The sequence below is a fragment of the Plecotus auritus genome, assembly GCF_963455305.1.
Source record: "Plecotus auritus genome assembly, chromosome: 7".
Taxonomy (NCBI): Eukaryota; Metazoa; Chordata; class Mammalia; order Chiroptera; family Vespertilionidae; genus Plecotus; species Plecotus auritus.
Genome location: NC_137774.1, coordinates 59,523,441 through 59,551,202, shown reverse-complemented (window position 1 = coordinate 59,551,202; position 27,762 = coordinate 59,523,441). Strand labels below are relative to the sequence as shown.

General features: G+C 49.4%; 1 protein-coding gene across 2 annotated transcripts; it reads right to left on the bottom strand.

Moving 5' to 3' along the window:
• Positions 1–6,143: 6,143 nt before the first annotated feature.
• LOC308253827 (acyl-coenzyme A synthetase ACSM2B, mitochondrial-like) lies at positions 6,144–27,425 on the bottom strand. 2 transcript variants are annotated; one of them, XM_080679589.1, is made up of 14 exons: positions 27,289–27,425; positions 25,764–25,948; positions 22,624–22,834; positions 21,337–21,544; positions 20,101–20,244; positions 18,555–18,711; positions 15,730–15,809; positions 15,447–15,570; positions 14,107–14,187; positions 12,771–12,872; positions 10,975–11,102; positions 10,758–10,857; positions 9,565–9,684; positions 6,144–6,692 (listed from the first exon to the last, which is right to left on the bottom strand). In XM_080679589.1, exons 2-14 carry the CDS (start codon positions 25,938–25,940, stop codon positions 6,588–6,590), a joined length of 1,737 nt encoding a protein of 578 aa, XP_080535715.1. In that variant the 5' UTR covers positions 25,941–25,948; positions 27,289–27,425; the 3' UTR covers positions 6,144–6,587. The 2 variants fall into 2 exon arrangements, with proteins under 2 accessions (XP_080535715.1, XP_080535716.1); XM_080679590.1 differs by lacking the exon at positions 22,624–22,834 and having other exon boundaries at positions 21,337–21,482; positions 27,289–27,416.
• Positions 27,426–27,762: the final 337 nt, after the last annotated feature.

Below are 27,762 nucleotides of genomic sequence, written 5' to 3'. Positions count from 1 at the left end.
TTGATAACACTTGGATTGTCCCTTATAACCCATATTTGTGCCTTAAATATAACTGTCATATAAATGTTGAAGTCTGTGCATCGATTAAGAGTGTCCAATATTTATTTAAATATGTCTATAAAGGGCACGATTGTGCAAATATTCAAATTTCTGAAAAAAATTTTATCAATCATGATGAAGTACAGGACTTCTTTACTCCAGTTATGTGAGCACTCCTGAGGCTGTTTGGAGACTTTTTGCAATGTGAATGCATGACCAATCTCATGCAATCACAAGGTTAGCTATTCATTTGCCAAATGATCAGAATTTGTATTTTCATACTGATGATTTTGCTGAAGTTATAGATAGGGCTAAAAGGTATTACTCAACTTTGATGGCTTGGTTCTTATTGAATAGAGAAGTTTCCAACGCGTGTAATTATTATTATTGGGAGATTCCACAACATTATGTGTTTAATAATTCTTCGTGGAGAAAACGCCAAAAGGATGGGAATAGACTGTTCACTGTGAGCTTTAGAGAACCAGAACGATATTACCTTAGACCCCTGGTCGACAAACTGCGACTCGTGAGCCACATGCAGCTCTTTGGTCCCTTGAGTTTTTAGCAAAGGCCAGCTTAGGAGTACCCTAATTAAGTTAATAACAATGTACCTACCTATATAGTTTAAGTTTAAAAAATTTGGCTCTCAAAAGAAATTTCAATCATTGTACTGTAGATATTTGGCTCTGTTGACTAATGAGTTTGCCGACCACTACCTTAGACTATTGCTTCTGCATGTAAAAGGTGCAATAAGTTTTGCTGATCTGCGAATTGTAGGAGGTGTAATTTATAATACACTTCGTGAAGCTGCTAAACACCGAGGATTATTACTTGACGACACTATCTGGAAAGATATGATTGACGATGCGATCATCCTTAATATGCCCGAACAACTACAGCAACTTTTTGCATATACTAGTATATGCGTGTTTGGATGTCCTTCTGGGATGAGAATAAATCTCATTTTATTGAAGATTTTTGTTGGAAATTACACTAAAGAGAAGTGCCTGTGTGAACTGTGAAATGCATGCCCTTAACGAAATTCAAGAAGTATTCACATTGCATGGAACAAAATGTTCGCATTTCAAACTTCCAGACTATCCTTTATTAACAAATACAAATACATGTGATGAATCCTCCGAGCGACAACAGGCAGAGGTTTTGCGAAATTCTCCGAACGATGAACAGTTGGCAGCCTTTCATACTATAACTTCCGCCATCGAAGATCAAACTGTACACCCTAAATGCTTTTTCTTGTATAGTCCAGGTGGTAATGGAAAAACTTATCTTTATAAATTTTTTTTAAATAAATCTTTGTTCAGATTATTACAATTATTTCTCCTTTTTCCCCCCATAGCTCCCCTCCACCCGGTTCCCACCCCACCTTCTGCCCTTACCTCCCCCCCACTGTCCTTATCCATAGGTGTATGATTTTTGTCCAGTCTCTTCATGAACCCCCCATACCCCTTTCCCCCTGAGAATTATCAGTCCACTCCCTTTCTATGCCCCTGATTCTATTATATTCACCAGATTATTCTGTTCCTCAGGTTTTTAATTCACTTGATTTTTAGGTTCACTTGTTGATAGATATGTATTTGTTGTTCATAATTTTCATCTTTACTTTTTTCTTCTTCCTCTTCTTTAAGAATGCCTTTCAGCATTTCATATAATACTGGTTTGGTGGTGATGAACTCCTTTAGCTTTTTCTTGTCTGTGAAACTCTTTATCTGCCCTTCTATTCTGAATGATAGCTTTGCTGGGTAGAGTAATCTTGGTTGTAGGTTCTTGCTATTCATCACATTGAAAATTTCTTGCCACTCCCATCTGGCCTGCATAGTTTCTGTTGAAAAGTCAGCTGACAGTCGTATGGGTGCTCCCTTGTAGGTAACTAACTGTTTTTCTCTTGCTGCTTTTAATATTCTCTCTTTGTCTTTTGCTCTTGGCATTTTAATTATGACGTGTCTTGGTGTAGTCCTCTTTGCATTCCTTTTGTTTGGGGTTCTGTGGGCTTCCTGGACTTGTAAGTCTGTTTCTTTCACCAGGTGGGGGAAGTTTTTGGTCATTATTTCTTCAAATAGGTTTTCAGTATCTTGCTCTCTCTCTTCTTCTGGCACCCCCATAATTCTGATGTTGGTACTCTTGAAGTTGTCCCAGAGTCTTCTTACACTATCTTCAACTTTTTGGATTTTTTTTTTTGCTTTTTGCTTTTTCAGTTGAGTGTTTTTTGCTTCTTTGTAATTCAATTCTTTGACTTGATTTTTGTGTTCCTCTTGTCTGTTTTTGGGTCTCTGTATAATATTTTTTATTTCAGTCAGTGTATGTTTAATTTCTAGTTGATCCTTTTTCATATCTTCGAGGGTCTCGTTATATTTATCGGCCTTTTCTAGGATATTCTTAAAAAGCCTTATAACCGTGGTTTTGAATTCTATATCCAGTCGTTTGTTTTCCTCCATTTCTTTCGTTTGTGATCTGATTCTTTGACGCCGCATTTTCACTGCTTCCCTGAGTTGGTAAGGTAGATTTGTGTGCTAGGTTTCCAATATAGCCCAGTGGGTCTGCCTCCCCAGTTAACCTTAGGTGGACACTCTTGGTGCACCCCTTTGTGGACTGTGTGTACAGCCTTGTTGTAATTAAGTCTTGATTGTTGTTGGTATCACTGGGAAGAATTGACCTCCAGGCCAGTTGGCTGTAAGGATCAGCTGTGTCTATGCTGGGAGAAGTTCGGTGCTGGAGACAGCCTTATAGGATTAGACTTGCCAAATTGCAATAGCCTCTGTGCTCAGCTTGGATGGGGTGGAGTCTCAGTCTTGGCTTCCAGTCAGCCTTGCCCTTGCGCGCACGTGCGTGCCTTCAGACCTCTGCCTTCCCCGGCTCCCGAGTCTCCGCCCGAGAGTCCAGACTCCCCCCACAAGAGCGTGGGTCCCCAGGGGCTCGCCTGGAACTGGGGTTCACTGCAGTCAGAACTGGGGCTCAGTGCATTCAGGAGCCTCTGGCTCCCTTCCACTAGGGAAAGCCTGTGGCAACCTCCGCAGCCTTTGTGCGCACTGGCGCGCGTGCGCTTTCAGTCCTCCGCCTTCCCCGGCTCCTGAGTCTCCACCCAAGAGTCCAGACTCCCCCCGTAAGAGCGTGGGTCCCCAGGGGCTCGCCCGGAACTGGGGTTCAGTGCAGTCAGAACTGGGGTTCAGTGCGGTCGGGGGCTTCTTTCCCCCTTCCGCCAGAGAAACTCAGCCAGGCTCTCAGCCGCCCTTCCTCTCTGCGCGCACAAAGACCCTTTGCCGTACCTCCAATTCTCTGTGAGCTTTTCTATTTCCTTCTAGTTGTAGAATTTTCACTCAGCCAGCTTTCCTGTGGTTCTGGATGGTGTCCGTTCTGTCTTTTAGTTGTAGTTTTGAAATTGTTGTGCGAGGCAGCAGTTTAGGTATTTACCTATGCCACCATCTTGGTTTCTCCTCTATAAAGTTTTAATACATTATATTAGAGGTTGTGGTGGTACTGTTTTACCCACAGCGTCTACAGGAATTGCTGCAAATTTACTTCTCAGTGGAAGAACCTTTCATATCCAATATAAATTACCAATTCCATTAAATGAGACTTCAATTTCTAGACTTGATATAAACAGTGAAGTTGCTAAAACCATTAAAAAGCCCAACCTCTCATTATTGATGAATGCACCATGGCATCCAGTCATGCTATAAATGCCATGGACAGATTACTAAGAGAAATTATGAATTTGAATGTTGCATTTGGTGGGGAAGTTCTTCTCGGAGGGGATTTTCGACAATGTCTCAGTGTAGTGCTGCATGCTATGCAATCAGCCATAGTACAAATGAGTTTAAAGTACTGTAGTGTTTGGGGATGTTTCAGACAGTTGTCTCTTAAAACAAATATGAGATCAGAGGACTCTGCTTATCGTGAATGGTTAGTAAAACTTGGAGATGGCAAACTTGATAGCAGTTTTCATTTAGGAATGGGTATTATTGAAATCCATCGTGAAATGATTTGTAATGGATCTGTTATTGAAGCTACCTTTGGAAATAGTGTATCTATCAATAATATTAAAAATATATCCAAACGTACAATTCTTTGTCCTAAAAATGAGCAATTTCATAAATTAAATAAAATTTGGATATACTCAATGGAGATTTTCACACATATTTGAGTGATGATTCCATTGATTCAATGGATGATGGCGAAAAGGAAAATTTTCTCATCGAATTTCTTAATAGTATTACACCTTCGGGAATGCTGTGTCATAAATTAAAATTGAAAGTAGGTGCAATCATCATGCTACTGAGAAATCTTAATAGTATATGGGGTCTTTGTAATGGTACTAGATTTATTATCAAAAGGTTGCGACCTAACATAATTGAAGCTGAAGTATTAACAGGATCTGCGGAAGGAGAGGTTGTTCTGATTCTGAGAATTGTTTTGTCCCCATCTGACACTGGCCTCCCATTTAAATTAATTCAAAGACAGTTTCCCAGGATGCCAGCATTTGCGATGACTATTAATAAATCACAAGGACAAACTCTAGACAGAGTAGGAATATTCCTACCTGAACCCGTTTTCAGACATGGTCAGTTATATGTTGCTTTCTCTCGAGTTCAAAGAGCATGTGACGTTAAAGTTAAAGTTGTAAATACTTCACAAGGGAAATTAGTCAAGCATTCTGAAAGTGTTTTCACTCTTAATGTGGTATACAGGGAGATATTAGAATAAGTTTAATCAATTTATCAGTCATTGTTTGTATCAATGTTGTTTTTATATCATGTTTTTGTTGTTTTTATATCATGTCTTTGTTGTTATTATATCATGTTGTTATTGTTTATTAATAAATTTATATATTATTTTCATATACATTTTGCTACTTTTCTTTAATCTACTACACTTATATTATAGAGAAAGGGTGAATAGTGATATTAAACTATTTCTTCTAATTAATTCCCTTTCAATGTGCACAAATTCATGCACCGGGCCACTAGTGTTGTATATAAGAAAGGTTAAAACAGGGAATCACTTTTAGGTCTGGAATGAATTAATTAAATTTACATTATTTCTAATGGCAAAAGATGATTTGGTTTTCAAACAAATTGCTTCCCAAACAGCATTCCAGAATGCATTAAGTTCGAGAACCAAGGTTCCCCTGTATTATGACCCCCCACCTCAGTTTACCTACTCAAACAACTAGATATCACCCTTCAGCACCTCCCTTCTCTTTACCCCTCCACCTTCCTTAATCACTAAGTCACCAAGCTCCTAGAAGAAGGAATTCTTCTAAGCATTTTTCAAATTCTCCTTTAATGCCCTCGCCACTCACTACCAGGCACTCCTTTAGAAATGCTTAGTGCACTGAGTTCATCACACTCCAGATGAAGTGCAAACTCTACCATGTGATATAATGACCACCCCTGAGCCTGCACAACTGGAATCTGATGTTGAAGCAATATTGGGCGGAAGTGAGATGACCGCCCTCCTCCAGGTACATTGCACAGTCTCTCTCTGAATAACAGCAACAAGCCCGGGACACCTCATGTCATGAACACATGCCCTGGTCAGCCTGGGGCCCCTCTGGAGCTCATGATTGTCCAGGGAAGTTATGCACAGAGACTTGGCAAACATTACATCATGGTTCTGGGTTTCAGGGGTGTCTAAAGGCTTTTACCAGACAAGGACACAGAGAATGAGGTGATCTAGCTTGATCTCATCCTGAAAAAGACAAGAGTTGGTGATTTCATTGTAGTCATAGTAAACCAATCTTTGTGAAATGTTCTGGTGAATGTTATGGCTTGCTTCACACAAGCCGTGGGAGACAGGATGGAGTGGCAAGAGGAGAGGCAGAATCTGTACTTTGAGTAGGTCATAGATTTCCCCCAAAGGTCTGGGTTCCTGAGCCTGTATGGAGGTCTTGTTCCAGGGGGAGATGGGGAGCCATGGCCTTTTATTTCCTTCCTAAAATCTAGTTTTCTGCTTGACTTGGTTACTGTCTGTCTGTCTGTCCATCTATGGGAGTAATAATACTGCCCATCTCCTCCCTCTCTCTCATCCTTCTGTCTTCCATCATTTTTCTTTATCAGTTTCTATTTTTGTTGATCTTTCTTTTCTTTCCTTCCTTCCTCCTTCGTTCTCTTTTTGTCTCTCCCTCTAATTCTTTCTATCTTTCCTCCCTCCTTCCATGCCAACTTCCTTCCCTCCTTTTCTTTTCAATTGCTGTTTTAATCTTCCTCTCCCATTTTTCTTTCCTTTTTCTCTGCTCCCCTCTCCTTTCCTTACCCCCATCCCCCCTCCCTTTCTTCTTCATTTTGATCCTCTTCTTAAAAACATTTAAATTCTTTATTGTTGAAAGTATTACATATGTCTCCTCCCCCTCCCCCCATTCTCCCTTTCTTCTTTCAACATGTAACATGGAAAACTTTGAGCTAATAAACAGGGAAAGACAAAACTCAGATGTCTTATCGTAAAGAATCTCACATCTCCAGAGGAAGGCAGATGGCCCAAAGGGGATGAAGGGGACAAGGGGGGCAGGGCCCAAAGGAAACTCCCTGCAGGTGTCACTGGGCCCTGGCTGGCCCAGGCCTCTTCCACTCCTGATCTCGAAGCTTCGTCCGCTGGATTTTCCCAGACACAGTTTTGGGCAGGTCCAAGACAAACTCCACCTGTTGGGACAGATCAGTTCAGGGTTGGCCATCCATGACTCCACAGGTTGAATTTTTGGAGGAATTGCTGTAGGTGAGGGGAAGTTCCCGGGACTGGGAGGCTCCAGGTGAGTGACTACTGAGCTTGAAAAACTCCCAGGACATAAGAAGGTGCAACAAGAAGGTTTAGAAAGTGATGAGAATAGGACATAAGAGTGAGCCAACTGGTCTCTGATGTACTGGGGGGCAGGGAGAGCAGTGCAGGGGACTGACACCACACAGGAGTCAGACACCTGAGCTCTGACATCAGACTCTATGCCCTAGTCTCTCCCCTACCATCTACCTGGCTTTGAACGAGGCTTTCCTTAGACTCATCTTTCCTGCCAAGTCACCTGGAAATCACAACCTTGTGGCGTTGTTGTGAGGATGAGTGCAGGCTGAGCTCTTGGCAGGGTCAACACCCAAGATGTTAGCCCTGGGTCTGGATCTGGACTAGAGACAAGGGCAGCTGAGGGTTAGGAAGCCTGGTTTTCAATTTCATCTCCATCATTTTCTGTTGGTGTGTCCTCAGCAGAACTCAAAAACCTCTCCAACTCCACCTTTCTCACCAGTGGGAAGGAATACTTGATGTTCAGGACCCTTCTGTCTCTAATACTCCTGAATCCTAAGGTGTGGGCGAGGAAGAGAATTCACCGAGGCTTCTGGCTGTAAGGCTCAGCTTGCCAGAGCGTTGGTCTAGAAATCAGATGGTTTTGGGTTTAAGGAAAATAATAATAATAGGGATACTGGTATGGAAAAAGTATCTTCTTAGCAGCTGACTTGCCATGAGGCAAGACTAACTTTGTAAAGGAAAGAATTTGTTAAAACCACAGTCAGATAAAGCAGGAGTTTGACAAACTATAGCCTGTGGGAAAAATCCAGCCCTTCTGTTTTTGTAAATAAAGTTTTATTGAAACAACAGCCACACGTGTTTATTTGCAGTTGTGGCTGGCTGCTTTCTCACTACAGGGCAGAGTTGAGTAGTTCCCACAAAGGCAGTATGACCTAAAAACATGACTCTTTGGTCATAGTGTGTTAGTGGAAAGTAGAAGGAAACCACAGAGGAGGTTCCACAGCGAAGAAGAAAGCGATGCTGCGCATCATGAAGAAGGGAGCAGAACGGGGGTTGCTGGGAGGAGGAAGGGTGTGAGAAGAACCACTGCAGGGCATTCTAAGGGGAGATGTAAAATGAGACACATCTATGGAGTACACTGCTATCCTGTGTGACAGGACCCTCTCCACTGGATCCTCAGAAATATTCAGCTACAAGTCAAAATTCATAATATGCTTGGTGTGGTCAGATTTCTAGTCGCTTTTAAAATACTTATTAAATTGTTGCTAAGGTACCTTACAAACATTAACTGTTCTTCTTAACAACCTGTGGAGGGGTGACACCATAATCCCCATTTTACAGATAGGAAAAGTGAGGCACAGAGAGATTGCTGAGTGAGTGATGGAGGTGAATGCAAGTCTGTGTGGTGGACTCTTTGATGTACTACCCAGGTCCCTGCAGGAATGGAAGACTCACTTTCCATTGCCAGGCCCCTTAGGGAGCACAGCAGCTCAGGAGAGTTGTCCCTCCCAGGGCCCCGCCCCACCCAGGGCCCCACCCCGCCTAGGGCAGCCTGCATCCAGGGGCTGTAAAGGCCCTTCTCCAACTGCTGCTCAGGAAACTGAGAGGGTGTCTTAGCTTCAAGACTCCCCATGGGGCTGGCTGAGGCCTCCACTAAGCTACATCACAGTGCAAATTTACCTTCAGTCAATCCACACCCCTCCCTTCCCAAGAGTACCCCCCAAAGACTCCCTCACAAACCTCTGGCGTGTTAGTCTCCTTCTGAGTCTGCCTCTCAGAAACCCCGCCAGGGACAGCATGTGAGGACAAGTTGTCAGTGGGCACCTGGGTTACATAGAATCTGAGGGGCTTCGTGTGGCTGCTCTCACCTTCCACCCCAGACTCAAAAGAAGAGAAATTAAATCCTTCCCTGGGACAAAGTCCTAGTTTGTGCCCAACTCCAAAAACTGGGTCCCTCTTCTGTGTCCACCTCTATGCCTCAGTTCCCTGCCCCACAGTGAAAACAGATAGAGTGTATGCTTTTTTCCCTTTCTGATAACAGCTCTTCCATTTACCCGTGGGAGCCACCCTCCTTTACTCAGTCCATGTCCTGGTGTAGGGCAGCCCTTCCTCCCATCTTCCTGCATTCCCTCCAGGGGTGACCATGTGACCCATAACTGGCCAATCAGAGTGTTTCATCCCCTAGTTACAGGGATTGGTTTAGCAATGGACTCGTGACCTGAACTGTTCCAATGAGAATCAACTTGAAGATGTGCTGGTCCTTTGGGGGAAAAGGATGCTCTTTTTCTACGGGGATTTGCAAAGCTGCTGAAAGAGTGTGTGGAGCTGCTGGAGAGCACTTCAAGGAATGAGGTCAATACAGAAAGGAGAGCCCGGGGGCAAGAGCCATCCCTGACCCTCACTGGCCTGCCTGTTCCCAGCCGTGACTAAGCACTCACCCCCCTGCACTCATCAGTTGTGTGAGAAATGAACTTCAAGTCGGTTTCTGTTACTTGCAGCCCAAAGACTCCTGAGTAATATAGCAAGACCTTGGTGCAGAGAGTGGGAATGTAGCCGGATATAGGTTAGAACTTGTTACAGAGCATCTGGTTTCAATCAGGGTGAGCTCAATGCTGAGGCTGCCTTTCAGGCATCTAGAATAGTTTCTGGATGGTTTTGGGGGGACTTTCTTGGTCATAGTCAGGCAGAACTTTGAAATAAGAGTCCTGGTCCACAGCCAGAAGAAGGGAAATATGAGAGGAGGCCATCTCTCCTTCAAGTTTGGGGTGCCAGAGCCCTCACCTTCCTCGGGTACTTGTACGGGGCTGTCACCGACTTCACGTGCTGCTGCAGCTCCCTGGTGAGCTGCTCCGGGTCACGGGACAGAAACTGTGGTGCCAGGACCACAAAGGCCTTCACCACCTGCAGCGAGGATGAGGGCAAGAGGAGAGGGGTCAGAGCGCATCGTCACCTCCTGGGATATGACAGAGTCAGTGTTAGGACTTCCTCCACAGCCACCGACCTTATGTCCTCTCCATTGTACCTCCAGGTGTTTGGGGCCAAGAAAAGGGAGAAACTGGGGGTAATAATGGCCAAGAGTCCAAATTTCTCAAATGGCTTATTGGGTGGGCAGTTAGGACTGCAGACTGAGACCTGGCTCACTTCATATCCCAGAGGCAACAGAGAGACAGGGAGAAGCTAGGTGTAAGTGAAGAGAAGACAATACAGGATATGGGCCACAGACCCGGAGGATCTGTTCACCCTCCATGCTACAGCATGCACAACTATGAAATGGAGGTCTGATTGTCTTCCTTAATTCGTGGGAACTACAATGAAATCATATGCAGCCTGGCTTCGCTCCATGCTTGGCACAGAGTTTTCTCAGTAGAGGATCCTCTTTGGGCCCCATTTGCCTAGTGGCTGCTATGGTTTCCATGGTGATATGTCCCATACCTGCCAGAGATATGACAGTGTCAACACGCACCTGCAGAGATGTAGCTGGACATTGACCCACACCTCTGCACCTTAACCTCCCCCCACCCACACCAAGCTCCCGTAGACTCCATCTGGACCTTTTTCTATAGCCCTACATTATTATAAGGGTCTTCCATCTTCCCCATAGTCTCACTGCAAATCCATGGCGTGGGGGCTCCATCTCTTGACTCAAATCCCTCCTCTGTTCTTTTGGTCATGGATCAGTTCTGATTCAAGTGCCAACAACAGTAGACCTTCTGAGGTGCTTGCTATGTGACAGATCTTATCCCAAGCATCTTATAAATATTAACACATTTACTCATCAAACTACCCCTCATCTTACAGGTGGGAAACTGAGGCTCAGAGAGGCTAAGCAACTTGTCCCAGGTCACACAGCGAGTAAGCAGGAGGGCCAAGATTTTGGCTCAGGCTGTCCAGTTGCCAGAGTACATCCTCTTAACCATCATACCTTATGCCCTTGTTTCCCAAATCTGCACCCCCAGTCTGCTGCTCCCCATCACCTCTCCTCTGATGGGGTCTGGGCTACTGATGACAGCTGTCTCCACCACAGCAGGGTGCTCCATGAGTGCATTCTCCACCTCTCCGGGTCCAATCCGGTATCTGGAGAAGAACCCACCTGTCAGAGAAGACTGGGCACAACCTCTAGGCCAGGCCCAAGGTCTGGAATCATCAGAATAAGGACCCAGATTACACTTCTTAGTCCAGAACCCAGCTCACCCGCTGGAGTTAATGATGTCATCTGCCCGCCCCATGAACTGGAAATATCCATCTTGATCCTTGATGGCTCGGTCTCCTGTGAGCCAAAAATCCCCTCGAATGTTGGCTGCTGTCTTCTCAGGATTGTCCTGGGGCCACAGAAAGACAGCTGCTGTGCCTGCAGAGCCTGCACCCTCTGCCCCAGGCCAGGCTGCATGAACAGCCGTGCAGGCTGTGCATTTCACAACTTGAACAACTGCACCTGGCAGGCTGCCCTGAACTTGTCAACCCCAGCCCCGTGGAGCTGGTCTCCCCCTTCGTTTCAGTTATTCCCCCCAGTACTGCCCCCCTACCCCCGCTCGAGTCTAAGGATAACATTAATGCCTCCATGACCCCGTGCCCCAGGGCATTTCCCCTGCCTGGGCCCACCTTCCCTTCTGTGTCAGCCTGACTCCTGTTCCGTTTCACGACACCATTTAAGGGAGCCAAGGTTGATGGGATGCTTTCATGGGTCCTTTGCTAGATTTGAAAATTCTAGAAATATACCAGCTGGGCCCCTCTGTTCAGCTGAGGCAGGTGTTCTTGACCAGGGAGAAGGCTTGGGGGTTCACCCCTTTAGTGCATTTTGGTATTTTGTTTACATGTAGGCGTGTGGGCTCCAGATTGGACATTCAGTCTTTGGGTTCAAAGACGGCATAGGGAGTTCACAGGCTACTGTCTTCATGTGGAAAATATGGGTATTAAAGACCAGAGCGATCAAGAGGCATGTCCAAAGCCCAATAGCCATTCCAGACAGCAGAGCGGAGACCTGAAGCCAAATCTCCTGACCCCAGCTTGACCCTTTCTCCAGCGCCTTCAGCCTGCTGGCCTCCTCTCCGAGGCTCACGTCTCCTCATCTGGATCATGGGTGATAATGTGGGTCTCCGTCAATTCTTTCCTTTGGCGCACTCTCACCTAACACTGTTCTAAGTGTTTCACAAATAATAATGCCTTTCGAGAACCATAGTAATGCTATGAGGTATTACAATACACAGTTCATAGGTTTGGAAACCAAGGCATGAGAGGTCAGTCACTTCCTCACACAGTCAATAGTGGAGTAGGGTTTTGAACTTAAGAAATTTGGCTCCAGGGACCTCCTAAGGTCATTGGAGGGTTAAATGAGTGTGATGTCTACAAAGTGTGTTAGGACTGTGTGTCATGCAGCAAGCACACACGAAGTGGCAGCAACTATTATCACTGAATTTACTATTTGGTTAATGCTTCAGGCCTTCCTTGCCCACTTTTCAGCAGCGGTGGGCTCGCATGCGCCTTGTAACCTCTGGTCTCACCATCCTCGCCTCTAAAGTGAGGCGGCTGGACTGAGGATCATCTGTTTCTAATGTTCCAAGGTCTGAAGACAGGAAGGCCCCAGCTCTGTGGTGAGTCCCAGTGTGATGTGCTCAGGCGGCTTGGCAGAGGATCCGTGTGGCAGAGAATCCGTGTGGCAGAGGAGTGGGGATGAGGCTTGGGTGCAGGGCTGGCCCTGGGAGAATCTAGCGCATATGGTTCAGGGCAGCAGGCGTTCTGCCACGAGCAGCTCTTGTGGGTGGAAAGGGGCATCCAAGTAAAGACAGTTCTCCAGATTTGGTCTTAGTGTTAGGCTAAGGTTGGCAGCGGCGCAGGGCCATCTTCTCTCTTGGCAAAGCATCCTTCTTAGACACTGGGTACTCCTGGTCAATGCCTCTTGGGAAGTCCATAGCTCTGGGACCTGGCTCTCATCCCTCTCAAAGTCCCGTATTCTCACCAGGGGCAGAGGGGGAAGAGCCCGCGTTCATTACCACGTAGCCCGAGAAGATGCCGATGGGCCTATAGGGCTTGATCCTGATGCCCAAGTCTCCCTCTGTCCCAGGTGGCAGGATGTGGCCCTGGTCATCGATGACCTGCAGGAGGAAGCAGGTGGGGGAATGAGCCATGGGATGGGGGCCTGGGCAGCAACGGGGAGAGCTGACTGGGCACGCGGAGGCCCTCGGGCTCTAGTGGCGGCTGAACACTTGGTCCGGAACCCAGGGAAACGAGGCGCTTGGATCCCAGGTCTCAAACCCGTCTGCCTGGCATCATTCAGGTGAAGCCCCCATGGAGCCTGGGCCAGAGGAGCTCAGACGTATCTGGCTGTAGGAGCTCAGGAGGCAGAGCAGCCACCTCTGTTACCTTCAAGGCCTGTGAACTTGGGCACCAGACAGATCAAAATGCAAATCCCGACCCACTGCCCAACAAGTGGTCTTCGAGCGACTGAAGCTCCTGTCTCAGTGCCTTCATCTGGAGAAGGAAGGTGACACCGCTGACATCACAGGACTGTATGGGGGTGTGGGAGACACCGAGGAAAAGTGCTCCCTGGATGGGCCTGCGGGGAGTGGCCCGGAAGAGGGCGCATACTGCACTCCACACCTGCAGGGACCTGCACGGCCATGGGCACATGCGAGTTCTATTGCGTGGGATGCGACTGAAGAAACAGTGGGTTCAGGGACCAGATCTCAGCCCGCACGCTAATGGCGCGCTGTCTGTGCAGCCAGGCGTTTAGGCTACCCTCCAAGCACCAGGCGCCCGGGGCCAGACCCCTCCCTCTGCGGGGCCCTCTCAACCTGCCGCTCAGCAGCAGGTCCCCAAGGTGCCACCTCGGTGGCTCAGCAGGAACAGCAGTGGCCAGGGGACATGGCAAAATTACCCTATTGTGGTTTTTAAAATGTACATCTATAATAATAATAATAATAAAATGTACATCTATGCTAATTAAACTGGATGTCTTCTGGACGTTCTTCCTGACAAAGCCACGGCAGAGGGAAGCCAGGCCAGTCCCTGGTGCCTGTGGGCAGCCGGAGGAGGGAAGCCCAGGTCCTGGGTGCCAGAGGGAAGCCAGTGTTGGCACCAAGGGAAGGAAGGCCTACTCTTGCATGAATTTTCATGCATTGGGCCTCTAGTGTTTATATAACCAGCCAGTGAACTGCCGGCTGTTCCAAGAGTTTTCCCTGCATGATAAGAATATTAACCTTCCCTCCTCCCCCCTTTTCCCAGTGTAACACACTTGCTTTCCAGCACTTTCCCTCCATGCAGAATGCCAGACACAAGTTGCTGGAAATGTGTGTTTCCCATCACCCTCCCTCCCAGGCGCCAACACACCTGCACATCATAGTGGGGGATTGCTGTCCCCAGGCAGCCCGGCTTGACGGCCATGGTCTTGGACACTCTGCAGGTGAGGCCCTGTGGGAAGCAACAGACAGACAGGCAATGTCAGGAGGGTCATAGGTCACAGCACAAAAGAAAACTAAAGAAAAAGAACCCTCAGCAGAGCAGTCCTCACACAGTGGGAAGACAACTCACATTCCCTGACTCCCTTCCGCCCTCCCCTGCTCTCCCCCTCCCCTGCTCTTCTCTCCCCTGCTCTCTCCCCTCCCCTGATCTCTCCCCTTCCCTGCTCTCTCCCCTCCCCTGCTCTCTCCCCTCCCCTGCTCTCCCCTCTCCTACTCTCTCCCCTTCCCTGCTCTCTTGCCTTCCCTGCAAGCCCTAAATTCTTTGGAAAGCAATCTGATTGACTACTCCCCGGTACGGAGAAACTAACAACCACATTTTAATCTTTTTTAGGGGATCCATACTTTCCTAAGGGAGCAAGGGCACCCAAAGTCCTTTAAAGCCGAATGGAATTAAATTACCTCCCCTAAGTCGCCAGCCTTGATGTGGCCCTGAAATACACTTCCACAGCTATGTGGGGGCCTAAGCAGGCTCCCTCTGAACGCCCCGCTGACCCTGCCAGCTGCACTGTCCTCCCCACACTGCAACCCCCAACACAGCCCTGCAGTCCAGGAGTTCTCCCGCAGGAGGCTGGAGGGTTGGGTCGAGGATGAGGGAGAAGTGCTGAGAGGCCCAGCAGAGGTGCTGGGGAAGGAGGGGCAGCGACTAGATGGCGGTGTTCAGAAGCAGCGCAGTGCGTCCCAGGCGGGGCGGATAAGAACGTCGTCGTCTTCGACAAGAGTTCCGAGCAGATCCTGGCCATCCTCAAGGGCCACACCAAGAGGTCACCAGCGTGGTGTTCCACCTCTCCCTTGCAGGTGGGGTGGGGCTCTTGGTGGTTCTCCTTCCGCCTGAGCAGCTGTGCCTGGCACGTTCCAGAAGCCAGGGCTCTGCTGAGACGTCCCCACTCAGAGGGCTTGCCTGGCTACCCTTCCTGAGAAGCCAGGCCTGCATCCCACCTGCCCCCGCACACATCCTTACTCTTCTCCTCCACGGAGACTCCATGCTGCCCTGTCATGTCTTGATTAGTCTCCCCCCCCCGCCCGCCGCCCCCCCAGTGCACCCTCCATGAGAGTTGGCCTGTATGAGCTCAGCTGCATTCTCAGTGCCAACCCGCAGGGGGTGCTCACAGATACTGAGGGGACAGTGCCTGTATTCTCATTGTCAAAGTGGAATGGGGGGGGGGAGGGGAGGGGGGGACAGCTCCTGGGCCCTCGGGCAGGCAGGCGTACCGTCTCCGTCTGGCCGTAGAACTCGCGGATGTCCAGTCCTGTCTGCGCCCTCCAGCTTGCCAGTGTGCCCGGGAGGAGGGCCTCCCCACCGCTGAAGCAGCTCTGCAGGTGTGGGAACTTGTAACTGAGGAGAGAGAGGTGAGTGTCCCCCACAGTCCCTGGGAACCAAGCTCTGCCCAGGCCCGGAGCTGGGTCCTGGGAGCCCGGAAGATGGTGTGGGCTCCATGGGGTCAGCAGGTGAGCGTGGGGGAGTGGGAGGTCCTGACCACCCCGAGCCCATCACCTGGACAGGTCCTGCTGCACCAGCATTCGGTAAACTATGGGGGCCCCCACCAAGTTGTTGATGGGGTAGCTGGACAGCACCTGCAGGAAGAGAGCCAGGTGAGACACTGCCCCGGGTCGGATGCCCAACCGGCCAGGACACGCCGTGGTCCGGGCCTGGGCACTGGTGTGGCAGGGTCTGCGTTTAAGTCCTAGCTTATTGGTTGTGTCTGTTTCAGGTCCAATGAGCCTCGATTCTCATGTCCCCTCAAACCCAACCTAACAGAGGAACGAGCACCTATCATTGGAGAGAAAGGCCAGGGTTATTTTGTGGCATTTTTGTCAAATTGAGCTGCCTATTCCTGCCAATGTAATGACTCACCCCCATATCCACACCTGCAGGTTATGCAACCCCAGCCCCCAGGGAAGTGGAGCAGCCACTGCGGCAGATTGCCTGTGTGCTCTTGGTTCAGGGCCTTTACCTCCTGGCCCAGCTTATGACAGATGGGTTCAGGGGGAAAGTGCCTATCGACACTTCAGAAGCGCTCCTAAATCTTAGCTGGTACTGAGCACTTGCCAGACCCCGTGCCGGCGCCTTCTTTTCTCACAAAGCCTCACGGCGTGTGCATGATCACCCCCAGGTCAGAAGGGAAAGCTGTGACTCAGAGGACAAAGTGGCCCAAGGCCACACAGCCAGCCGGAGCGGAACCAGCATTTGCAGCCGGGATGCTTAGCTGCTATGCAACACCACCTTTGTCTGCACAGAACTTACAGAAAAATGACTGAGGCAAAAATAGATAGAAAAATGATTAACATCAGCCAACCATGTGATTATTTCCTCCAGGCACTCTTTTTGTTTTAAACCTCACCCAAGGATATATTTTCCATTGATTCTAGAGAGAGAAAGGGGGTGATGGAGAGAGAGAGAAATGTTGATGTCAGAGAGAAACGCTGATTGGTTGTTCACATGCCTGACTGGGGATTGTATGCACCCCGACCAGAGATGGAGCCTGCAACCTGGGTATGTGCCCTGACTGGGAACCGGACCCGTGACCCTCAGTGCATGGGACGATGTTCTAACCAGCTGAGCCGCACCAGCAGGGCGTCCTCCAAACACACCCGCTGAGCTGGTCAGAGCTTTGGAAACATCCCGTCTCCCTATTGCCTGGCCTACGGGAAGCTCAGCATGTAAGTGCCTACTCACTTGCTGCACTCTCTTCACCTTGTTAGCTTCCCCACCCCAAACTCCAATCTCTATTTTCCTAATAGGTCTTTAGGAAAACCTATTTGTTCCACTTAACAGAAGTCAGATCACATCATTTTTGGAAGGAGGCAGAGTAAGAATTTGTTTAGATCAGAAAATGACAGAATCATTTGAATAGAATCTCCCGAGAGAATCCAGACCAAGCCTGACCGGTTGCTAGCCAAACAGAAGTCTGGGTGGACCCTGGACTCCCACAGAGACTCGGCGCAGGAGGTGCGCGGCCCAGCCCTCTTCACACAGAGCCCAGCGCCTGGTGCACCCCTGCAAGCAAAGCAAGCCTCCCCCGGCCTTGCTGCCCCGGGCAGCCTGTTTGCAGACTTCAGTCAGTGGCTGCCCTGGCAAGTTCCGTGGGAAAACTATGCATTCTTCAAAACCCCTCCAGATCCAAACGGGCAATGACCCGAATGTCCATCCGCAGTGGGATGGAAAAGAAATCGTGACTGGCACACGGAATGGAGTACTCCACAGCAGCCGGAGAGGACCAGCGTCTCCATCGAGCAGCCGGTGGCAAGTGTTCATGAGTGCTCACTAGTGTTCACAGTGTTGAGTGAAAGAAGCCAGACACAAGAGATCACACACTGGGTGACTCCACTCTATGAAGATCACAGAGAAGCAAATTACCCCGTGGCAGTGGAGGTGGAGAGGATGAGGAGCTGACGGAGTGGGGCAGTGGCGTGGCTGGCGGGAGCACTCCCTGCCGTAATGGGAATGCCTTACATCTTGAAAAGGCTGCGGTGACAGAGGTGCCTGTCATAGACTGAAAGCTGTGCCGCCCAGTTCACGTGTTGAAGCCCTAGCCCCAGGGGAAGGTGTTGGGCCTTTGGGAGGTAATTAGGTTCAGATGAGGTCCTGAGGGCGGGCTCTGTGGTGGGGTTAGTCTCACTTGCTTCACCACAGGGGGCACGGCAAGGAGGGTGGTCTGTGCACCCGAAGGACCTGCCCCCTGGCCCAGGCTGCCAGCCTCCACCCCTGAGAGGGCAATGTCTTGGGGAAAGCCCGCTCCATGGCGTTTGTTATAGCAGCCCAAGGTGGCAAGTTCTGTGACAGTCAGCGGTTTGCCAGCTGTGCCCTTAACATAGCTGTGCTCTGTGCACTTTACCTGTAGTCTGTGCTGTACACCACACACACCAAACACACACACACCACACACACACACCATACACACACACACACACCACACACACACCCCACACATACACCACACACACACCACACACACCACACACCACACACACACACACCACACACACCACACACACACACCACGTCACCTCCACAGCCCACCCCACCCTACACTGGGCTCACCACATCTATCGGATGCCTGGCACCAGTTAACCCGTGTTGAGTGAGCCAGTGACCCATGCCTGCCGCCTGAATGTGTTCTTTGAACTGCATGTGGGTTTATCTCCTTCCCTGGCCCACAAGCACTGGACGCTGGGCCCTTTCCATCTTGCTTACTGAGCAATGTCCAGCTATAGGGTAAGGGTTAGTCACACTGGATGAGCTGAAAGAAACTGCAGTCATTTGGAGTGTGCAAACTTTGGGCTGGCTGATCGCGTGGTGTGCAGTGGGTCTTCTCTCACCTGCAGAATGACCAGTGGGTCAAACTTCGGCAGTAGATGGATAAATACGCATGCTCCCGATGTCCAGGGTTCCAGAAATGAACACAGGATGTTCAGTATCCAAGCCGTGTCTGATATGGTCCATATCAGGTCTGAGGCTTGCAGGTCTATCCATAGGCTGAGGAAAGAGAGGAAACACACGTGCATATATGACATGCACACTGGGGAATGGGGCAAGAGAGTGTACACACCTGTGGGCAGGGGCAGGTGTGTGTGCTCAGGTGTGTGTGTGCGCTGAGTGTGTTTGCATGCTTTGTTGGAGCGTGTATAAGCAGAAACTGACAGAGGAAAGAGAGTTGTTCTGTCTACACATTCTGATTCCAGAAGGAGAGAGTATTTGGAAGGTGTGATCCCAGCTGACATCACTTAACAGATAACTGTGTCTCATTCTCATTTTATCCCCAGAACACAGTGCGGCTTTGACCTGTAGCAGCCACCAGGACACGCTTACCGTGCTTCCTCACAAAACATGCCCAGGTGATCATTCCAGCAAGGAGCCTTTCTGAGCTCAGGTTCAGCGGAGCAGACCTTTGGTTCTGTTTCCTTGAAGCATCACAATGGCCTAAGCCTGTTCCTTTCTCTTGTGGGACCAGAATAAAAGGCGCTAGGTCTGTCAGAAAGCCAGCGAGTTAGCCTGGACATGGAGAGCTCCCCTGGTGGGAGACCATGGTCCGTGTCCCTGCCTGAAGGTGGCTTCTACTTTTAATGTCGTAAGAAAATTGGATCACAGTCTATCAGGAACAAATTTGGGGGTTGGGGTGAGAATTAATACCTTAGATACATTTAAGTGATTTAGCTTTCATATTTTAGAAACTGTGTTTACTACGGCTCTTCTCCTAAATTATTTCTGTTAAATAATTTAGTTTTCTGGTATCACAGACTCTGAGGGGGCATTTAGGTGTTTGAGCTTCTTGCAGAAATGATTTTCCAGGTCTGGTCACGGAGGGACCTGGTGAGCAGCCCCTCCTGCAAAAGGCTCTGAGTTCTGTTAGAGTCCCTGGCAACCTGGCCGTTCCCTGACTCACTGATGGACGATGAAGACTGGAGGGCGTCCTCAATGCTGGTATCTGAGACCTCGTTTCATCTAGTTAACCCAATGGTAGCTTCTGGAAAGTCATTTGCTGCTGACAAAGGCCGCCTTTGGAGTGTGGGTGGCGTTAGAGCGAGTCACCAGCACCTCAAGGACAAGGCGTGGCTCGGTCTGGGGGGATGCACAGCATGGCAAGCAGGTCAAACTTCAAACACAGCATGCATCCCGCCGGCTGTGAGTTTGACATGCTTGTGCGCTAATCAGTCAGACGAGCAGCTCATGGCTCAGAGGCCTGAGGAGGCCTTGTGCTCTCTGCTATTCACAGGACAGTGGCTGCCCGGTGCCCAGCCAGGCTCCCGCCTGCCCGCTCCCTGTCTTTCTCAGAGGCACCAGGGGTAGCCGCCACGAGCACTGGGCCTGATTCAGACGAGGCTCTAGGTCTGCCCTGTGGCTCTCTGTAGCGAGGGGTCTGCTTACCCAGCGTCCATCTTGGCCTTGATGCCCAGGCTGGCATGGGAGTGCTCTGCCATCTTGGGGAGCCCGGTGCTCCCGCTGGTGAAGTAGATGGCCGCCGGTTCCTGGCCTCCTGTCTCCACGCAGCAGTGAGTGGGGGACGCCCCTCTGCCAGAGACAGGGCCACCGTCTCAGGCCTGCCCGCACCAGGGGTCCCGGTGGCGCCTTACCCACCCGCCCCTGCTGCAGGGCCAGGGCCCGCCTGAGGGAGGCTTCGGCGAGGAGGTCAGGAGAGTCCGAGCCAGCCAGCCTGGGGCGGGCGCCACGTGGGCTGACATTTATGGGCTGCGTGATGGGACTGATGAACGCCCGGCTCCCTTCCCATCTCAGTGCATGGGATCAGTGGGCCTCATAGTTACTGAGGAAGTTAACTGCAGCACAAACGGAACGAGCTGCTTGCTTAGCAAGAACTCAATACATGCTCCTCTACTTGTTGTCGGGATCTCTGACATGGCACCAGGTAGAGGGGTGCCAGCTAGTCCCTCGAAGCATCGCACCCCTAGACCTCTCCTCCAGGGCCCTGATCTCGAATGTCCCAGAGTTGGCCTCGCTGTCTAGTCCCATGGCAGCTATCAGAACACCCTCGTCACCAGAAGGAAAAGCTCCGTCCTCCCAGGCTTTACTGGGCTCCGTGTCTCCGTGTCTCCGGGAGGGATTGCAGACACGTGACGGGAAGCAGGTTGCTCCGCCAGTGCTGCCCTGGCTACAGCAGCCTGGCCGAGGGGTGCGGGGGGCGGGAGGAGGGGCCAGAAACCGGGGTGTCAGTCATCACTTGTGTGTGACCTCAGATGCTCCTGGCCGCGCCCCTGATCCTTCATTGACCAGGCTGGGTGAGTTTCGCCCACTTTGTGTTGTTGCTGGTGGGGGCCAGCGGCTTGCTGTTGCCCCCGGCTGGACCCGGAGCTACTGTGCATGCACGTGTGTGTAGCCCAGAGCGGGGTGGGTAGTGTCCCACCGGGCAATGCTCTCCCGGTGGAGCCAGGCGTTGATGGCTCGGTACTGCTGGTCCTTCCATGAGAACCCTGAGCAGCAGCGTGTGCCCTCAGAAGGCCCACTCACCCCTGCCGTGACGCTGGCGTGACCCACCCCTTCGCCAGTCCTTTGCGCTCCTCCTGACCTCCCAGGTGAAGCGCTTGTACCCGAGTGCTTGGTTCAGGCCCACTTGTGGTGGAAACCCGGCAAGGACGTATGCATACTCACTGCAGTAGCGTCTGGAAGTCCAGCCACCCATCCCGGCCTTTCTCAGACACCAGTAGCTTGGTTTTCAGAGATGGGCAGTCGGGTGCCACCGTGTCCACTGCCTGGGCCACATCCTCCCCGGCCACGATGGCCCTGGCCTTGGACACCTGCAGCCGGTAGAGAATGTCCTTGGCCGTCATCTGGATGGTCCCAGGCATGAAGACGAGGCCTGGGGGAGTCAGAAGGCTTAGAGAGAATGGGGGCTGTCATCTTCCCTTCCCTGCAGATGCTGAGGGACAGCCAGGGGCTCCAGTGGAGGGGAGGTGGGGGAAGGGATGACCAATGATGGAATGGCAATAACGACAGACCAAGGGCCAGAGAGTGGATTACACACAGGTTTCCCTGGGTTGTCAGAGCTGTAAGAGGTCTAATGTCACACCATCGACAGTCTATGCCTAATAACCCCGCCCTCAGCCCTACACACACAGACACACACACACACACACACACAGAAACACAGAGACACACACATAAACACACACCAGACACACAGACACACCCACAGAAACAGACACACAGGCACACACACAGAAACAGACACACAGGCACACACAGACACACACACAGACACACACACAGAAACAGACACACAGGCACACACAGACACACACACAGACACACACACAGAAACAGACACACAGGCACACACAGACACACACACAGACACACACACAGAGACACAGAGACACACAGACAGATTCAGCTCATCTGCAGTTCCCAGCCTCAGTACCACTCCACTGAGCCGCCGAGGGCCGCTGCAGATCCGACCACTCAGGGCTCCTCTGCAAGGGCCAATGGTAAATGCTTTAGGCTTTGCGGACCAGATGCTCTCCGTCCCAATGACTCACGTCTGCCCTTGGTCTCTTGCAGCTCAGGCAGGGACAATACATACGTCACGGCTGTGCTCCAATGAAACTTTAGTTACAAAGACTGGCTGTGAGCCAGACTTTTAATAGGTTCTTATAAAATTCACATGCCACCTATCAAAATGGTGGTGAAGTAACGATGTGAACAGTGGATAGTTTATGCTGTCTTTCTCCAACATCTGTAAGGCCCACTAGCACACAGACCATGCGTGGCTTGCCAGGGCCAGCCGCCTAGAGCAGGCGCTAAGGAGATAGTTTGCCTAAACAAATGGGGACGCATGCTGCATGCAGGGGCATCTTTAGGGAGGAATGGTGGCATTTCTCTGCCATCAGTCTCCTTCACGAGAGAGCCGGTGCCAGCCCAGGGGGGTCAACTACCCACCTGCTCGCATGCAGCCCAGCGTCACCAGCCACCACTCGGGCACCCGGGGCAGCACCACGGCTACGCGGTCCCCACGCTGCAGGCCGCACGCTCCTGTGAGGACATTGGCCGTCCGCTGGCTGAGCTCCTGCAGCTGGCCGAAGTCCCAGCGCACCTCGTCCCCGCAGCCGCTCACCCACCACAGGGCAGGGCCTGGTGCTCTCCTGCTGGCCTGAGGGAAGGGGAGGCTTGCTGGTGAGGGGCTGGGACACAGCCTGGGGAAGGTCATGGTGAGAAAGCTTTCTAAGCTTTCTGATCTCAGGACCCTTACTCGCTCTTAAAAAGTATTTTAAAAACCTTAAAGAGTTTTTAGTTCTATGGATTCTATCTATCAATATTTCAATTAGAATTTATAAAATAGTAGTATTGCATATCAGTTCAGCCGTGAATACAGGAAATAAGATAAACACAATCATAAAGCATAAAGTGAAAGTGGCCCCCCTCCCCTGATCTTTTACAATATTTTCTGTGAAATGGTTTTTGCTTCTCAAAGGACAATTATGATGCACTAGTTGGATTGGTATCTCTGTCCCAGTTCTCATTCATAAAAAACTAGAGGCCCTGTGCATGAAATTCATGCAAGAGTAGGCCTTCACAGCCCCAGCCTCGTCCGGAAGGTCATCCAGAAGGACGTCCGGACGGTTATTCTGCTGTTCGGCCTTTCAGTCAATTTGCATATTATGCTTTTATTATTATAGATAAACTGCCAATCATAATTAATGCACACAATGAAGCTGGGAACAAACTCTGAGGCCTTATTCAGGGTAATGCCAGTTACTTGCATTGTACATGTTCTTATAGGCCTTCCTTCCCTCACAGCCCCGGCTTCGTCTGGAAGGTCGTCCAGAAGGACATCTGGTCTAATTAGCATATTATGCTTTTATTATTATAGATAATGAATTTTGATTGTGTTTCCTTAATATCTTCCTATTTAAGCATTTTTAATCTAAAAGCTTTGCTGTAATTGGAATTTAGCATTCTATGTTTGTGTTTATAATTTTAAAGTCAGAAAACTTGCCTGAAGGTGACCTAAAGAGGCTGTAACCATGAGCATCATTGCTAACACGGATGCATATGCCCACCACCGTCCTCACCTTCAAGTCTCAAAGCCAAGGGAAGCCATGCAGGCTGATAAATACTGGAAATACGATTCACATTATCATAGCATTCATTCCTATTTCATTATTTCTGTAATGAACTATCTGAATGACTTCTCTGTGAATAATACATTTTCCATTACTATTCATGACTAAACCACAATACTTATGGAAAACGGGCCATTATTTAAATAGTATCCCTGTTTCCTTATAATTAAGATTTTGCTCATAATTACAATAGAAAGAACCATTATTCAGGAGTTATAATGCAAAAGAAATTATTAGGACTGACCGACCAGAGTAGCTCAGTGGTTGAGTGTCAATCTATGAACCAAGAAATCAGTTCGATTCCTGGTCAGGGCACATGCCTGGATTGCAGGCTCAATCCCCACTGTGGGGGGCATGCAGGAGGCAGCTGATCAGTGATTCTCTCTCATCATTGATGTTTCTGTATCTCTTTCCCTCTGAAACCAATAAAAATATACTTTAAAAAATCGTTAGGACTAAATAAAATATTTTGTAAAACAAACTTATTATGTTAGAAATTAAAAATGAGAAATTTTATACATGTATGCTTTAAAAAATAACAGCATGAATTCATTATATATTACCACAAATAAGATGTGAACTGTCTCTTGTTATACCTCACCCACTTTTATATTGGGTTGTGTCTTTTTATTCTTGATTTCTAGGGTCTCTTTTGTATTAGGAATATTAACTCTTTTGCTTTGATGAGTTGCATATTTCCCCCCTGGTTGTCACTAATTTTTTTGTTGCCGTTAATCCTTACCGGAAGATATTTCCCCCACTGATTTTTAGAGACAGTGAAAGGGAGGGAGGGGGAGAGAGAGAAAGAGAGAGACATCGATGTGAGATTGGTTGCCTCCTGCACACCTGGACCAGGCCTGGGATGAACCTGCAATCCAGGCATGTGCCCTTGCCTGGGAATTGAACCTGTGACCTTGGGCGCATGTAGACACTCTAAGCACTGAGCCACACTGGCCAGGGTGTTTTTTAAATGTTGCTCATGCTGTTTGTCAGTGGAGCAGGGTTTTGATGGCTGTGTAGTAAATTTATTACATCACTTCTTTTGTGGACTTAGGATTCTGAGTCATGGTAGTAAAGACCTTCCTCATTATTCCAAGGAAGTATAACTTTCAGAGAAAAGCCAGAAATCTACATTTTTAACAGAAAGTTTTAGATTTTCAAGTATTGACCAAATTCTGTGTGAAGTGTGCACTGTACCGCGGGCCATGCTCAGCCCAGAGGCCAGCGTGTGCAACCTCTGCACTAGGATTGGGTGCTGATGTCAGGGCCTCATGGCAACATCACAGTGTGGCTCCCTCCGAGAGAGTGCCATTCGTGTAAGCCCACTTCTTCCCAGATCCCAGCCAAGAGGATCCTTTCATCCTCCCGAAATGTGCACAGAACCTCAGGGGAAGGCAGTGCGGCATCAGCCATGGAGGGGGTGGAGGTCTAGAAGTCCAGGGTGGGAAGGGAGAGAGACATTTCCTCATCACTCTTTCTCTGATGCCGATGCCGGAATCCTTTTGACAATCTCTGTCTGGTGACCATTCTGCTTGCTTACTCCTAATGGCAGGAACACACAACTTTCTGAGAAGACTGACTCAGTCTGTGGTAGGTGCTGATTCTCTCTTATTAAAGCCAAATCTGCCTCTTCAGTGACCCCAGCCCACTAGTCTGTGTCTCACCCTGGGATGTCACAACAGAGCACGTGCAGAATGTGTAGGCAAACTGTGTGTCAGTTGCCCAAGGACTTAACAGATTGTCCCACCTGCACCAATCTCCTAGGCCCTTCTTTTTGCCAAGCCCATGCACCTCTTGCTTCCACCAAATGCGGCCTTCATGGGAGATGAACTTCATAGCTCATCATAGCTCATCATAGTATCTGACACGTAATGTGTTCACTATGTATTGAATGTATGGCTGAATTAGTAAACTCAGCCCAATTGTCCATCTCTGTGTCTTTTCTCCACCCATTACCTTCTCCATGCCAGCCCAGTAATCAATCACATCGCCAGCGAAGTTAAACCTGGCAGGGACTTCCTGGTGGCCCCACTGCAGTGATGCCAGTTGCTTGGTATGAATGTGGACAGTGCGACAGGCCATCTGCATCCTCCTTCGGATGCAGATCCCCTGGAGTTTCCGCAGCCAGTGCATGGCCAGACCTGTGAAGGAAGGTGACAGAGTGAGCCTTTCCTACTAGAGCTACTCCACTAGTCAACAGCTGCTCATGGAGATCAAGCCCCACCTTACAGCTTCTCCCAGAAGTGGATTTGCTGTGGATGAGTGCATTGGCACTCGGCATCCATTTCAGTTGGGCATGCCCTTCTCCTCAAGCATAGCACTTAGCCAGATCTTACCGCTCTAGCACTTCTGGCAGCTTTGTGGACACTTGGTTCTATGCAGTAAACCCCTTAGTGCTTAAAGTACAGGGGTGTGGTGGACTGATTGTTGTTCCCAACAACTTGCTCCTTCCCTGTATTGGGATTATATGTCCCCATTAATTTTCATATGACTCGCCTAGTGCATTCTGGGGAAGAGTATGTATCCCCCTCATGTTGACTTTGGCTTGCCCATAGATGTGAGTGGATGTGATTGTGTGGTTGGTCAGGAGCCCTTGCATTTCTGCCCTCTCTCATGAGTGTTGGATACCCCAGGTGGTACTCTACCTTCAGCTTGGGTCCCTGAATGATAACACCTGTAGGCTAAGCTGAGCCCAGCACACCCACAGCCTGCCCAAAGGCCCATGGGAAAAATATGTGTGGTTCCAAGCTCCTGCGATACTTGGATATTTGTTACTAGAGTGAATGCTGATTAATACAAGTTGCATCTATTTCCTTCAACTGAACCTAGCACACAGCACCTGACACACAGCATCACTTTAGAAATTATAACTGCTGTCATTGTTGTTCCATATGGGCTTCAGGGACAGTGGCTCAAGGCTGTGTAGGCTGGAGTTCCAACATGTGCACCCTGGTGGAGGCTGCGGAATTTAAGTCTAACAACCTTTGCTTTAAGGAATCAAGCCAGGAGTCCCACTGGCTGGCTGGTTTCCCATTCCCCACTGTCTGGCCAGCAGCAGCCAGAATGCTCAAGCTCTCAGATACTATGCCTCCTCTTTTATCTTCTAAAAGAACAGAAGTGAAGATTTCCTGACCAACCTGCGGGTCTTGTCCTCTTTCCTTGGCTGCCTCTTTCTCATTCTTTAGGTCTCACCTCGTCAGAAGGCCTCCATCCTTGACCACCACTCAATCCCCGTTCTCATCTGTCTGCCCTTCTTCCAGCCACCCCACCATCTCCCTTTTCCACGCAAGACACTGACTCCTCTGCCCAGTGCCACTTCTTGGCTAAGACCTGGCAGATACTCCCTTTCATGGACCCTACGGAGTGCGGACTGTGTTTTCCTGAGGATGTTCACGCTCCTGGATAGCTCTGGCTTCTAAAGACTGGTTAGTGCTATTAAGAGACATGATCCCATCAGTCCATTCCCTGCATCAGCACTCACCTGCCAAGTCCTTTTAGGAAGTCTCTCTGGGGATCTCTTGGTCCACCCTCCTCCTGAGCAGACGGCTCCAGAATCCCTGTAACCGTGGAGGAGAGCACAGCTTACCCAGCAGACAGCTCAAGAGACCTGGAAACATCGTGGAGGGCAAGCTAATCATTAACTGTGGACAGTCCCAAGCCTTACTTGCGGTAATGTCAATCCTTGTAATCATTATTCTGAACTCCATATCTGGTAAATTTCTAATTTCCATTTCAGTTGGCCCTTCTTCTGGAGAATTCTCTTATTCGTTCATTTGGGGCTTGTTTTTTTGTCTCCCCATTTTGCTGCCTGTTTGGGTTTGTGTCTATGTATTAGGTGGATCTGCTATAACTCCAAGTCTCTGGTGCAGGACAATGTCAGACTCTGTTTGTGACCGGCCCTGAGTACTGTTTGGAGCTATCAGCAATCCACAGCTTGTGGCTCCCTCAGCTAGGG

Excerpts from the sequence above, each read along its gene's own strand:
- LOC308253827 (XM_080679589.1), bottom strand. The coding sequence starts at position 25,940 with ATGCACTGGCTGCGGAAACTCCAGGGGATCTGCATCCGAAGGAGGATG. Across the intron at positions 15,810-18,554 it reads ACCCACTGGTCATTCTGCAG|GTGCTGTCCAGCTACCCCAT; the intron begins GTGAGAGAAGAC and ends CTCTTCCTGCAG. Across the intron at positions 6,693-9,564 it reads CGTACAAGTACCCGAGGAAG|GTGGAGTTTGTCTTGGACCT; the intron begins GTGAGGGCTCTG and ends CTGTCCCAACAG.